This window comes from Cyprinodon tularosa, unplaced genomic scaffold (genome assembly GCF_016077235.1).
Source record: "Cyprinodon tularosa strain WSP-4 unplaced genomic scaffold, ASM1607723v1 ctg371, whole genome shotgun sequence".
Classification (NCBI taxonomy): Eukaryota; Metazoa; Chordata; class Actinopteri; order Cyprinodontiformes; family Cyprinodontidae; genus Cyprinodon; species Cyprinodon tularosa.
The window spans coordinates 50,335-65,202 of record NW_024039087.1 but is presented as its reverse complement, the minus strand read 5'-3'; the positions used below and the strand labels follow the sequence as shown (position 1 = coordinate 65,202).

The 14,868-nt window shown below is 38.6% G+C and overlaps 2 protein-coding genes across 2 annotated transcripts; both read right to left on the bottom strand.

Annotated features, from left to right (window-relative positions):
• Positions 1-781: 781 nt before the first annotated feature.
• Positions 782-7,484, bottom strand: prpf19 (pre-mRNA processing factor 19). Its single transcript, XM_038296525.1, has 15 exons — positions 7,298-7,484; positions 6,966-7,115; positions 5,936-6,012; positions 5,528-5,669; positions 5,342-5,415; positions 5,186-5,251; positions 5,052-5,093; positions 4,871-4,945; positions 4,714-4,789; positions 4,369-4,634; positions 4,225-4,294; positions 3,976-4,149; positions 3,302-3,384; positions 1,548-1,653; positions 782-1,460 (listed from the first exon to the last, which is right to left on the bottom strand). Exons 1-15 carry the CDS (start codon positions 7,314-7,316, stop codon positions 1,363-1,365), a joined length of 1,518 nt encoding a protein of 505 aa, XP_038152453.1. The 5' UTR covers positions 7,317-7,484; the 3' UTR covers positions 782-1,362.
• A 559-nt stretch (positions 7,485-8,043) lies between these two features.
• LOC119790819 lies at positions 8,044-14,691 on the bottom strand. The gene is made up of 11 exons (XM_038296526.1): positions 14,510-14,691; positions 14,112-14,169; positions 13,732-13,746; positions 13,501-13,631; positions 12,274-12,409; positions 10,747-11,031; positions 10,267-10,605; positions 9,998-10,179; positions 9,135-9,239; positions 8,957-9,058; positions 8,044-8,873 (listed from the first exon to the last, which is right to left on the bottom strand). The coding sequence occupies exons 2-11, from the start codon at positions 14,161-14,163 to the stop codon at positions 8,652-8,654; spliced, it is 1,569 nt and encodes a 522-aa protein (XP_038152454.1). The 5' UTR covers positions 14,164-14,169; positions 14,510-14,691; the 3' UTR covers positions 8,044-8,651.
• Between the last annotated feature and the right edge of the window lie 177 nt (positions 14,692-14,868).

The following is a 14,868-nucleotide window of genomic DNA, read 5'->3' as shown; positions in this document are numbered from 1 at the left end:
TTTTTAGGTGCTTAACAAATAAAATAGGATTGGACATTCAAAACTGGAAGAAAACTATTTTGCATTTCACAGATTTCTCAGTTTTGTGTTCTTTTAAATCCTGTTTTAGTAAATCAAATTTCAATATGAAAAGTTAAGTTAATTGAAAATACAGCTTTAAAATTGTCAAAAATCTAAAATAAAATGTCCAAACCAGTATTTCCAGTTAGAAATGGTAATTGCAAAATATTTATTGAGTAGCAAGTAATCAAATCTTAGGGGGAAAAAAAACTGATTAGCTGCATCCAAGCCTGGTTACAGTGCAGGTTATTGTACGCAAAAAAAATAAATCCCTGTAGACTTAATCCATCTAAAAAAATAAGGCTAACATATTTTTAAAAATGCAACACAACACCCATTGAACAAAAGGCATCCAGTAACAAAAGAGACTCACATTTAGAAAGGCAGCCCTAAGGCATCAGGGGCCTAATTATCAGAATAACTTCAATGAAACAAGAAATCATCTTTATATTTCGTATATTTTTACAACAGGAAAAGTTTATTTTTCTATATTTACACTTGTCTCTAGTATCTTTAAAAATTTCAAGATTCCCAGCGCCTTTAGACTAAACGACATCAAATTACCAATTTATTTAATTAAAGTAAAACAAAACTCATTAATATTTCCAATAGCTTAACTAACATGTCAATTCATTTCTGTATTCTCCTTTTCATTTCATAGTCTGGTTTGTTCCAAGTCTTAAAATATAAATGTGCAAATTAAATGAAAATATAGGCAATATAACTTGAAAAAGATATTTTATTTTATCATCAAAGGCTTATCGGGAACACAGTAGCTCATGGCAAATGTACAACTGGAAAAAAAAACAAAGAAATAAAAAATGGAAAGATTAAACGAGAAATGAAAAAAGGGGGAAGGCTAAACCATGAAATGAAGCTTGTACACCGATTCATCTTCTGCAGGATCACTACAGATTTAAGTGTATCTTTCCCTACGAATAAGATAATCTACATTAAAAAGCAAAGCTGATTATGACCAGATCTGTTTTTTTTTTGTTTGTTTTTTAAGAGTACATCAAACTGTTTCACAAGCAACTTAACCCTCCCTAAAAATAAAAACAGAAATAATAAAATCAAATGCCGTCATATAGGACAGAAAATTTGTTTCTGTTCTCACGTCACATCATTTGGATGCAAAGCAAACAAACAGGTTGTTTTGCCCATACTGCTGTGTTTTAATGTGACAGATTACAATGATATCAGAAGCACAGTAAACAGGGATTTCTTTTTAAAGATGACTGTTCAGTAAGGTTACACATCTCCATTCAGCTGCCCTCTCCTCATCCTGAATGCATTTCTTTTCTACAAACTGTAAAATCTGAGACTTCTGTCCATTCCTGCAGACGTCAGGAATTTGGCATTTTCTCCAAAGGCCACTCCAGTCACCAGTCCTGTATGGTCTGAAAGATTAACAGAAAAGTTCAAATGATTTGAATATTTAATTTACAGTCACAGATATTAGATGGTTGGCTTTTCTGTCTCCTCACCTGTGAAGTTGAGCACCTCAGACCACTGCTTGCAGATGTAGATACGGATGTCAGATCCACCTACAGCCAGGTAGGTTCCGCTCTGATCGAATACCAGGGACTTCACCTGGAAGGGAAATGAAAGCTAATCAGTTTCAAGAAAAGAAAGGAGCACCAGTCCCTCAATGCGTTTTCAGCAGCTGAGGACCGATGTTTTAACATCTTTAAACACTTGAACTGAAGCTGGAGGGCGGTTATCTTAAAATAAAACCATAACGCAAAGGAAAACAGCTGGATCTTTTCAAACCAGGAGGCATGCTCGCTTTAGCCTATTAAAATGTTTGTCCCACAGAGACAGCAGAGCCTTAAAACACCTCAATCCCCAGGACAGATGCTTACAGACAGCCTTTATATGTTGGATGTTGTGTACTTAACAAATGTGGAAATATTTAATGTCTTACCTAACCAGGACTCCTCCCTAATAGTAAATGCAACAGTTAAAATCTGATTCTGTTGAATACATGATTATCAATCATGTGTATAAAGAAAAACATGCTACGATTTAAGATTTTATCTTGCTTCTCTTAATCTAGCGTTAAATTTTCCCTACCTCTAGAACCTCCTGATTTCACATTAGGAAAGAGGACCATATTCGCAGGAACGCAAACCTCCAACAGCTTTTAGTTTCATTCTCTAGACTCTAATCGGCTTCCCTTTCATTGCATAATCCCAACAGCATGATGCAGCCACCCCCATGTATCACATGGGGGTGGCAGGTTATTAAGTGTTAGTGACAAACTTCTACCGTTGTTCACCAAAATCAACTTAAGCGTTATCAAAAGGAAACTGTAAATGCAACAAGAACTGATTACAGACAGCAGTAACTTTTGCTATATCTAAAATCAAATTTAGGCTTCTTAAATGCATCAAACTTATTTACTTACATTTTAATTTAGAAAACTAGTCATGTCCAGTGTTGCCGACTTATGTGATTTGTCCCCCTTTATTTCAAAAAAGCACCTAGCACCAAATCTAGTGGCTTTTTTTACATCTTAACCTCTTAATATCCAACTCATTTTGGGAAATCCTCACCTATGTTTTATATCCAGATGGAAAAGTATATAACTTAGGAACTGTAACCCCAAACTACATGTGTGATACATTATTTGAAAGCCAACACCTTCTAGTTTCGGAATATATACATGAAAGCTGAATCAAGCCCAAGCTGCATCAGTTCAAACAAGACGAAAAGTTGTTTTTATTTATTCTAGAAAATAATAGCTCTTTTTGAACAGCAGTTATAAAGACATGCTTGCTTGTTGTGGCTGCTTTGTCATGGTACATTATGACATGTCTATATTAATTGTGCTTTGGTGCTCGCTATGTCCATAAAGTAAACTAGGTGGCTGAACTGTGGAGAATCTAAGCTTTGATGATATCTAACATGTCTATATTTGTAAACATCTTACCAGCGTAATTTTCATGCATTCTGAGTTATTATTTGTAAACAGGTTACAGGATTAGAGAGGTTAAAAGAGACTTTGGCGACAAAAGCACCAAACTCTGTCCTCCCAAGTGAGTGGATCTTAAGTCTGCCTCTCTCTCTGTCAGCTGTCATGCAGAGCAGGCTGCCTGCGCTGCAGCAGAGAGAGTAAATCTCTTTCGCAGGCTGGTGTAAAAACACCCGGTAAACCAATCTTTTAAGGTGAGTATTAAATGGTGCTACAGATGACACAACTTCTGTTATTGAACAATAAGGAAACATTTCACGTTACCTCATAGTTGTTATCCAGAGTTATGGTCTTAAAGTTCTTCAGTTTCCTCAGATCCCACAGTTTTACAGAGCTATCCTGGGCACCTGAGGTCACAAATATATATGACTTATTATAATAATCAAAGGATAAAATGGTCAGAAAACATCAACAATGCATTTTTGTTATATATCTGTGGTTCTACCAAACAGATGTAGCTTAAACAAAAACATTTTCACTAACTGGTGAAAGTTGAACCAGAACAAGGAAAGATGCATTTCCTAAAAATATTTTCAAGTTGCAAAGAGTACAGTAAATATAAACAAAATAAACCCCTATTAAACAAGATGTATAAAGGTTCTTTAATCCAAACCAAATGTTGCTCATAAAGAAACACTAAGCATGTTTGTTTTGCAACATAAAGTGGACATAGTTATATTTGCCATATTTTGAAATCCAATTTCGTCAGATCTAGTGACAAAAAAACAACAACCCAAAAGGCTTATTTAGACAATCCTTGTACTTTAAATTAAGATTGAAATCCTGCATAAGGTCTTAGATTCATCTCTGCTTAGAAATTAAGACTCAAGATGCTGCTGAGATTCTACCTCCAGGACACTGTTCTATGCGTTCAGATAGTTAGAAGACTCTTCACAGCCCTTAAAGCAAAATAAATCAATGAAGAGCAAAAACAGAACCTGTGGCCAGATAGTATCCGTTCTCAGAGAAAGCAATGGAGGTGACGGGTCCAGAGTGGCCTGGGAAGTTGGCCACGTTGGTGCGCTCCTTCAGATCCCAAATCTTAATCTGGGAGTCGGCAGTACCGGTACCAAAGATCAGACCATCAGGGTGAAACTGCGCACAGGTCAGAGCTGCAGGCGCAGAGAAAAACAGTCAGTGTCTGTCAACACAAACCTAGATGACCACACATCCACAGAGACACGTACCACAGCCAGCGCTCTCATCAGTAACCTTGGTGAGGACTCTACCAGTTTGGATGTCAGAAAAGGCCCAATACTGAAACAGAAACACAACAGGATTAATGTGGTGAAGCAGCAGAACGTCAGCATCTTTTCTAGCTGCAAACCTACCTGATCCTCAGAGGAGCTGAGCAGGTAGTCCCCTGTAGCATGCAGAGACAGCCCGGTGACTCCAGCTTCGTGGGCTCGCACCACCTGAATGCAGTTACCTCCAGTAACGGACCACACCCTGATGGTGGCATCAGGAGAGGCAGAGAAGACCACAGACTGGGAAGGATGGTAAATGACTGAGGTGACCTTTTTGGCATGACCTTTCAGAGTGGCCACAATCTGCTCTTCGTTCTTGTCAAATACGACCACGTTCTTATCAGCTCCACCTGGGAGAAAACAGGCAGCTCTATGTCAGACAAAGGTTTATTAAGATTACTGCTAAAGAAGTAATAAAATAGTGTTTACCAGTGAGCACTTTGTTGGTGTCAGAGGGACACACATCCAGGGACAGAATGCCAGGAATGCTGGCACTATGAAGACCCTATGAAAAAAAAACAAGCCAGGATTGTGACGTCTGTTAAAGACACCAAATAATCCACAGAGGAGCCAAATCCACACTTACAGCATGCGAGGCCACTTGGCGGTACTTGCTAAGATCCTCAGCTCTGACCAGATCCTCTGGGACGGTTTTTCCCCTCTACAGAAACAGCCGAACAAACAAAAGATAACGTTTACACAACAGAGCTCCAATTGTAGACCCATCAAAGAAAGAAATCCAACCTTAAGGGAATTGAAAAAATTACCTTTTTTCTCTCTGTAGTGAGGATGGTGGCTTTGTCTTGAAGCTGCAAATAAAAAAAAAGGATTTTAAACGTTAAAAAAGTGCAAGCTTTGTTGAAGATTAATGAACTTGAATAAGAAGTTTAAATGTTCTTACCTTCTGGATGATCTCTGGGGTCATTCCCACCTGTCCACTGATCTCCATAGGCTCTCCACCAGCACCCTAGAACACAGAATTCAGCCTTGTTTATATAATGAACAGTAAAAAGTTAGTTCAAGGAATCAAGTTTGAAAATAAATGCAGGATACTGACAGCAGCAGCTTGCTGAGAGGCTGGCACAGCCTGAGGAGCCACCAGTCCAGCTTGTGGTTTAAGTGTTGCAAGAGCTGTGAAGCAAACAAAAACACTCCATGAAGCCAATAGTTTATTCAAATGATAAAAACAAAAGCTGCCATACATTATAAAGATGCTAAGCAATAACCCCAGCTGTCAACTTACCTTCTCTTGCAGCGGTGACCTCCTTGTTGAGTCGAGCGATGACTCTGCAGGCCGCATCATGCTGATAAAGGGCGTGTGAGAGTTCCTGACGGGTAGTTTGAAGCTGCTGCCGCAGCGTGAAGCTATGCAACATCACAGCATCCTGCGGCACAATAACCAATAGGATTTAAGTAAGGTTTTACACTTTGCCTGGGAGGAACAGCTAAACAAAGCCTGTAAGGGCTGCTGTAAAACTAGGAGAAAAGTCCTAGCATGACTTTAGGAAAAAACTTGATGAATGCCTAATCAAAACCTGAGCCAAGGAGAGATGAAATTACTTTCTTAGAGTAGAAAATCCAAATATCTGCTCTATGAAGAACATTTTAAAAGGTGTAGGCAAGTTTTAGATTCTCTGTGTGCCGTACTCACCCACTCATCCTGAAGGGACTTGAGGATAGCAGGGATGCTTGTAGCTGACGGTGCCTTTGGTCTGATGGGATGGGTCACTAAAAGAATCATTTTTATTAAGTTTTGGCTAAACACACTATGTCACAATTATAAACATTTATTATGCTTATCATCATCATCTGCAGAGGATATAATTTAATTTACATATAAATCAAAGACAAATATGGTATTGTTTTTGTCAATATATGATGATCTGTCAAAAATATGAGCGTGTTAATGCCCTGCTGGAGTGGCAAGAACATGTTTTTCCAAGATGAGAGTCACAATATAGAGCAGCTATAGGATGCTATTTCAACCACCTGAACAGAACCACAGGCTGCTCACTACACTGATCTGTCTATTGATGCAAAAACAGCCTGAGTCAAACATTAAGTGGATAAACAGAAAAGCTTATTAAAATATTAGCATTTCATTACAGGTAAACAATAATAAAAATAAACAGTTAAAAAAAATTCTGTAATAAATCTTAATATTAGTCAAAGATTTCTTAAAACATCTCTGGAACATAAAGAAACCAAAAACTACTGTGGATATGACTAGATTGTATGAATAATACTGCTATCAACCAGTTTAATTCCAAAAGTGCTTGAACATGAAATTTCATTGAGGCCCTTCCACCTATGATCAATAATTAATATTATAAGTATGAATCAGAGGATGATTTGCTGTTGAATGCACTGTTTACATCTATAGCAGCGATATTATTTACATTATAGTGTCTTTATGCTGAATAAATGGGGAGCAGGTCCAGAATGAACTTATCTTAAAAAAAAGGCGTTTTTCCTATACTTCTCAAAACAGACTGATTAACTTGCACCATCAATAACTTTCTGAATACTACGAGTTTTATATGTAAAAGGAAGGAAAGTGAAGAATCATTATAATCTTTACATTAAGGCTAAAGATAGAACATTGACTTTAAAAAGCTAAATACCGGAGCAACCCTGTTAATTTCCTGAGCCCAAATCTGATTATGTTATTTTTTTTGTACCTTTGATGTCCACCAGCTGCTCCTCGGACAGCGGCTGACCGTTCATCGGGTCAGTCCCATTCTCAGCGATGTACTTTTCGATCAGCCTGCGCTCGAACACATGATTAGACACCGGCGAGATGCACGGGTGCTCCGGTACCTCGTTGCAGACTGAAGACAGAGACGAATTTAACAATTATAACTCACAATAAAGTATCAATAAGGCCCATAAACACGTATGGAGTAACTCTGAGGTAGAAGGCGGTCTGCGTGGCCGCCAGCGTTAGCCACATTAGCTGTTAGCATAAGCTAACATACTGCATCCGTCTAACAATTGATTCAGCTGGACTTACTTGCACAAACCAGAGACATCTTCTCAGCGCAGCACTTAAACTCTTCGCCTTATAGGGGGCTATGATGCTGAGAACTAAATTGTTTGAATCTGGCAGTTTTACCTAACTTATGTTTTGCTAAAAGTGTGAGTAGCACGCCGTCCTTTCATTGCCGCTATAAAAGGAACTGATGTTACATCTTCTTCTACGCTGTTTTCCTCCTACGTCAAAACTCAAGCATTTGCTTCTGTGCTGCCCCCTACCGTCAGCTAAACGTTATTGGCAGTCTTTAAGTTTATTTAAAATATGAAACATATTTATTATTTTATAGATTCGTTACAAAAAAATCAAATTATTTTAAACACATCTTTTAGATATTTTTGATGAGTGTCGTTAAACAAAATTATTAATGTTATGAACATTTAGTTATAACACAGGTGTGGTAAAACGTTTGATATTAAAATTTTTTCTTTCTGAATCGGGAGTGATTTGACAGAAGTAGTGAAACAACTTTTGGCCATGTGCTGAAAATGTCTGGATGGTGGACTTTTAAAACACTAATTGTAACTCATCTCCACTCCTGATGACATTTCCTCAACTTTAGGCTGAGGTTATCCCTCTTTTTTCTGCCGCAGTTTTTCCCTCCACTCAAATTTTAAATAATACACTTGGATTTAACATACATATTACTCACACAATTATCTTTCCTTAACTTATTGAAATATGAATGCACAAAAATACGTTTAGATATGATGTTTGTTAAATATACATTTTATTTTAAAGATAAGGTTATGTTAGCGGATAAAGATCTATTGAAAAAAAACAGTTATTTTCCAGTGCACAGGATTCAAAGATTAACTTTTGATTAGCTGTTAAAATATTTTGGACATACATGCCATTAACGTTAATACTAGTCATTTTCTCCAACATAAAATCACAACACCATACAATACATAAACTGCAGAACAAACAGGATATTTATATTTACCATTATTATTGCAATAATAAGGAAAGGTTAGCATGACAGGTAAGCACACCAGTTCCCGCTATACTTATGTGATGTAATAAGAGTTGTCTCTTACAAACTTTAGAGTTAGTATTTTTAAAATCATAGCCCTAGAATTTACAGAACATATACAGACACTCAGTAAATACAGTGCAGATACTATCTGTCCTGAGGTTTAGAGGTAGGTAACAGTAGGAGATTTTAAGAGCACCATTAACCAGTGCAAAGTGAAACAGGATAATCAGCACTTCCCCCCATGGTTCAGAAATCAGTACAAACCCAAAAACTGTGCAAATAGTGTTGCAACTTCTCCTTAGAATCCATGGATATAATTTCTTAATGCCTTCTGTTTCTGCTCTTCCTTCTGTTTTATAAAAAGTCCAGTTTCTTAGAGGTGTAAACGCTGCAGGAGGCAGAAGTTTCCTCCTCTAGCGGCAATGTAGAAAAGAAATCTCCTGATTTGCTCGGTCCGTCCTCCTCTTTTTCTGTCTTTATCTGGAACTGGACGCAGTCCTCAGAGGAGTGGAGGCAGTCGGAGGTTCCAGGCATAGAAAAGGAAATCCTCTCTTCCTCCTCGTTAGATTTGTCCAGCTTGGGAGGAATAAAGAAAGATTTTTATAAACCACATTACTAGGAAACACAACTAAATTAGACCTTTTTTATTTTTTTGTTACCTCTGGGATCAAATTATGTCGGGACGAGGAGCTTCCAGCCGCCTGCCTCTGTACCTCCTGGTTCTCTGCTCTTGGACTCCCCGAGGCAACAGGATTGTAACCCTGTAAGTACAAACAGCTAAGTTTCCTGACCATATAGTTAACATCACAGACTGTTCAATAAAAGAATCTGCCTTACAGTGTGTATTGGGCTGGCTCTAGGGGTCCATTTTCTTGGTGTTTGAGGCTGTTCACAGGGATTATAATAGGCAGGGGGTTCTGGACGGGGATGACTGTACTCCTGCTGTAAAAAAAAAAAAGATGTCATTTATATTGGCTTATAAATAACTGATTCTTTATTAATTCTTGCATCTTCTTGGTTTAGGTCCAGTTTCGCTTTAAGTTGAAAGACATCATTCAAGGAATCAGTTGGTTTCACATTTCAATGGAACGTGTTGAATAATTTATGTCTAATGGATGGATGGATCGACGGATGGATGGGTGGATGGACAAATGGACGAACGGATGGATGGATGGGTGGATGTATGTGCGGATGGATGGATGGATCGATTGATGGACGGATGGGAGGATTGATGGATGGACAGACGGACAGACGGATAGATGGATGGGTGGATGTATGTATGGATGGATCGACGGACGGATGGATGGATGGATGGATGGATAGACTGACGGTTGGATGGGTGGATGGATTGATAGGTGGATGAATGGATGGACCGGCGGACGGATGGGTGGATGGACAGACGGACAGATGGATGGGTGGATGGATGGACTAATGGGATAACTGAATAAAAATACATTATTGTGAGTTCCCAGATTTTACAAAACAAACCACAAAATTTAACAGGTATTCGCTTCTGTTCGCATAATACATAATACACAGAATACACTTTGAGATTAACTGAAAAGCTCAACAAAATCATACCCTGATTTATAAGTACTTGATCAGTTTGAATAATCTTAAGGATGAAGGTACAACTCATAATTTCAGAGTACTCCCACAATGGTCATAAGCTGATGTTAGTGATGGTCTGGATGTCCTACCTGGATATTAACTCTGGGGGGGTTAGCTGGTGGTGCACGGTTGGTCCTGATGCCTGTGATGATCTGTGAAAGGCTGCAGTTTGGGTAGCGCTTCATGAACAAGATGAAACCAGCCAGAGACACAAACATGCCTGAAGGGACACTGATGGACTTGAAGAGGGCTCGCCAAGTGGCCTTTTTTTCTGGAAGCATCACAGAGGCCGAGAAATGAAGAGAGATTATGAGAAAGAAAAAATGTTTCAATGGGAGAAACATGGGATGCTGCTTACCGATCATATGCAAGTAGGTGGAGGACACCACATTTCCGTCCCCATCTTTGATTTCATACAGCCCGTCATGTCGTGATGCAAGTCTTGTGATAACGACCTCATAGATGGATCCATTGCGGATGACAGAGATGATGAATCCATAAGCCAGATCATGGTCCATTATCTGGCCCTCACGAAGAAGCTGAATGGGGCCACGTGGCGGTTTGGGATCAAAGGGGCCAAGAGAGGAATCATCCGGTATTCGACTTGGGGTAAAAATGAGATGGGCATGATGGACAGGAAGAAACAAGGGTAGGTTAAGAGACTCCTTGGTGAAACGTGTAATGTTGAAGGAGTACCCTGCAAGAGCATGCAGAATAAAAGAAGAAAGGAGGACATATGATTTATATGAAAGACAATTTGATAAATTAAAGAAGGAAAAAACATCATTTTTATAGCTGGGAGTGTGAGTATTGCAAAAAAATAAATTTTTATGCTCACCACGAACAGACAGTGTGCTGCGAGACAACACCTTCCCAGCATCGTCTTTCACGGTGTAGTTGCCTTGATCTGCTTGCGTCACCCTCTCTGCTACCCAGACCTTTCCCCCGCGCAGCAGCCGTCCCCGGCCCGCCTCACTCGTCTCCGGGTTCGTCCGGTTCCACAACACAACAGGCATGGCTTCAGGTGGCGCACCCCGAGGCGAAAACTCTAACAAGGAGGCGTTCTCGGGGATGCCGTGCTCAAAGGTTTCCCCGTAGTTCCTTCTGTATGGCTTGATGCATTCTGAAGATGTGAAATAGAAAGAAAACCAGTTTGTTTGTCAAATCTAGTTTACTGTTATCATATAAGGAATATCTGTCTGTATGATTTAATAAAATATCTCTGTAAAACACCTTAGGATGATATGTTGTGAATATAAATAAACTGGATTAAATGTATTATACTTAAATACTGGATAAAAAATAGGTCCAATGCGCCTCATGCTACAACAGTTTCATACTCTTGTTGTAAATTTCTCTTACTTTTTCCTCTTTCGTGGGCTTTTAAGAATGCACATCCAATTCAACAAACATTTTAAGCCTCTGTAAATTATCCTAAAGGATCTTGAAAAATTTTATGCATTCCACCCATGCGTGAGTCCGTATTCCCAAGAAACATAAATCTGCATAATCTTCGCCCCAATAAGGACATATGAGGGGAACTCCCACGCTTGTTCATTCACATAAAAAACATTAGTAGAAGAAGTAGAAGAAGTAGAAGAAAAGCTTTACAGGTTAGAAGATCAAGAACCTGCTGACTCAGAGCTGAGCCACAGCATTAAAGACAGTGAAATAGATCACAAGAGCTGTAAATTATGTGGTAAAACTAGCTTTGCTAAACTTTCTATCCTTTTTTCTGTTCCAGATGTTATCTAATTATTAGCTTTATCACTGACTGTTATTTCTTTTGACGAAATACCAACAAATATAACCTGTTTTCTGTGGATACCGACTTGCCAGCTGCAGGTGTAGTGACCGATATTTCTGATTTAAGACTTAGACTTGTCGAGAGCAGTATCAAGCTGCTGCTTACTTGTTTATTCTGTCATCAGCGACTAAAAAAGTAATTGGTTATTGGGGAGAAGCATAATATCTAATGATGTAGCCTAAAAATTGACAATTGCATCTAAGTAAAACAAATGTAGTCATTTAGTGAAAAACCTGGTTTGTATAACAGCTGACTGATTGTGTGAGCCTCCCATGTCAAGTCTAAAGCTCTCATAAAATGTGTTCAAAAGTGAGAGAAGATTAGAAATAGGAAAAAAAGGTAAATGTGACGTTTTCTTCTAAATGACTACAAACGATTTAAGAACAAATTTCTGCGCACAAATGGTTCTTGCATGGGGCCCACTGAGTGTGTCCAACCATAATATTCAAACATAATAATAAAAATCAATCAAATGAAGTGGAGATTGATACTAAATTGATCTTGCACCAGATGAGGAATACAGAGATGGATTTAGCAGGAGACTGAAAGCTCTCTAACCTGAAACGATCAGATGAACCGTCTCATAGGTGAAACCAAGAGACAGTTTGTTGGCATAAAGTCCCTGATCACTGAAAGTCACTTCTCTCAGGACTAACGTCTTATCTCTGGTCCACTCAAAACGAGGATCCCTTACCTGCAAGGGAAAAAAAATACTCTGATATTTTGAATCTCTCCGAAACAGAAGTGAAAAAAAAAGAACTTTATCTGAATATATGATGCCATATTTAAATCCATAATATAAATAACATACAATATTAATAGCATTTGTTATAAACATTCATGACTTCATTACAGATGATCTGCAGGCATGGATGTTATTTTAGAAAAAACACATTTACAATATAACCTAATGTTAGCTTGCTTTATCTAATCCAAAACCAGTGTATTGTGTCTGGGATTATATCTCTGCTGAACAATCAGCTGAGTGTCAATAACAACCAAACGTGTGATATAAGGGTAGCCGAAAAATCTGGAGATAACTATTTTTTTTATTTACATCATATACAGCAATATTGTAAATGTAAATCCCTTTATTGTCCTACAATGAGGAAATTCACTCTCTACATTTAACCCATCCCCTTGGGGAGCAATGCGCTGCCATTGTGTGGCACCCAAGGAGCAGTGTGGAGTTAAGGGACCTAGAGTGGAGGCTGCAAAGATTGAACCGGGTACTTGCAACCTTCTCAGAGCACCAATGCACTGCTCTAACCACTAGGCCAACACTCCCCAATAACAACTGAGGGGAAACTGGCCCACACCATGCTTCATAGGTAATCACCTGTTTTTATTCTTGACAAACCTGTTGTCATCCTCATAAAGACTTGCTTTGAGTTCCAACAGTTCATACAGGCTTAAAGTGTGTTTATTTGTTTTTACTCTCTGAACCGACGCACCCAAAAGAGGTCCTTTCAACATTTCTATTCCTTGCTAAAATAATCAACCATTCTTGCCTGTTCTTATGTGAAATTTTCTACAGTTGTTTAGAAATCGCCCCTATTGACTTTCCAAACCTGTGAAACAATTGAATGCTGTTCCCCCTAGGAATAATCTAATATAGGTATTTATTCATGATCATCAATGATAGGTTAATCCCTTGTAGGGTTAAAGAAATGTTTACAGTTAAAAGCTAAACAGAGCTGCAGTATGGCACCAAAACAATAGAAGTTTGGAGTGTAGTTCAACCCACACTGTTTTCCATAAACACAAGGACAGATTTTCACTCACGGTGCTTCTTTCAAGCAGGACCCGTCGCTGGCCCCCAGAGTCTGGTGTAAACGTCACAATTCTGGATGTGGAGTCTACCGGCAGTCGAAACTCTTTCCCAACACAAACAGTTTGAACTTTCTCTCTTTCACCTGTCAGAGAGCAAAATCTGTTAAAAAAAGAAACCAGTCTGCACCAGCATGCTTTCAGTACAGGGATGTTTTCAAGGATCGAATAAAAAAAACGACTTACCTAATAACTCCCAACCTGCAGGGAGCATATAGACACTGTTAGTTCCATTATCCAACATAGAGAGCAGACATTAAGTGCAAAGAATTTCTATAATTTTATTACATAGAGAAGAAAAATCAGCCCAACATTCTATAGTTCTTTTTCTGTTTTGGATATACCAAAACAATATAGATCAAATCAACTTGTTAAAAAAAAATTTAAATAAAACTTTTAGGACTTAATATGATTTTAGTAATCAGTTAAATCAAAAATAGGTTACACCTCTATAGTTTATGTATAACAACTAGTTTTATGAAGGTATATTTGTTTATTGTTTATCTCAGAGGGCCAAAATAAGAACTGCTGTTCCAATGAATATGATCAGAGTAGAAGAATCTTACTTGAAAAAAGAGGAAGGGTAAAAAGCAGGATCAGGAAGACGTAAATGCGCATTTTGTCCTGTAAAACACAGCACATTGCAGGTTGTAGCTATCCGTGGGTAAACATCATTGTCATTCATGCCCATGCACCCGCTCTGAAAAACAAGTGGCCAGTCTGAACACCACATGCCTTCATCAATCAACAAGCTGCATGAGGAGGGGACTGAAAAACAAGCACTGGGTTGTTTTTTTTAGTCGCCGTGGATGTACACACACTGAGCACATCCAGGCGCATCAGCCAGCACCGTCATCCATGACCGATCATCTGTTGGATAACACGGCCACTCAGGTGTCAAACAACCGCCACCTCCTCCATGTATCTTTCACAACGATTACTGACCATAAACAAATGAGCTCACCTGCAGCCTGTGTGTAAAAAAAAACACAGCGTGGAAATATTCCAGCGTTAATACGGATGAAGATAAGAGGATGTTATAGCTTGGTTTGCAGAGCGCGCAAGCGCAGAGCGCACCTTCCGATTTGATGGAGATGGACAGGGTTGGTCCAGCGGCTCTGCTGCGCAAAAGCACCACGTGATCCCATTTCCTGCGTCATTGACCGCCAATAAATGAACAACTTTATCAATAACATAGGAATTAAAAGAGTTGATAAAAAATATTTAACCCGTTCATTGACTTTACTGATTGTCTGGTTGAAAAGGGCTACAATAAAGGATTTAAAAAAATATATACTAATGTAGAAAGAGATCAAAACAATA

What these genes read in the sequence shown, in the direction of transcription:
- prpf19 (XM_038296525.1), bottom strand. An exon ending in TCACTACAGAGAGAAAAAAG is followed by an intron (nt 4,946 to 5,051) that starts GTAATTTTTTCA and finishes CTGTTTCTGTAG; the next exon opens with AGGGGAAAAACCGTCCCAGA. An exon ending in GCCAAGTGGCCTCGCATGCT is followed by an intron (nt 4,790 to 4,870) that starts GTAAGTGTGGAT and finishes TTTTTTTCATAG; the next exon opens with GGTCTTCATAGTGCCAGCAT.
- LOC119790819 (XM_038296526.1), bottom strand. Translation starts at nt 14,163, where the DNA reads ATGCGCATTTACGTCTTCCTGATCCTGCTTTTTACCCTTCCTCTTTTT. An exon ending in TCCTGCTTGAAAGAAGCACC is followed by an intron (nt 12,410 to 13,500) that starts GTGAGTGAAAAT and finishes TTTCCCTTGCAG; the next exon opens with GTAAGGGATCCTCGTTTTGA. An exon ending in CACCTACTTGCATATGATCG is followed by an intron (nt 10,180 to 10,266) that starts GTAAGCAGCATC and finishes TGATGCTTCCAG; the next exon opens with AAAAAAAGGCCACTTGGCGA.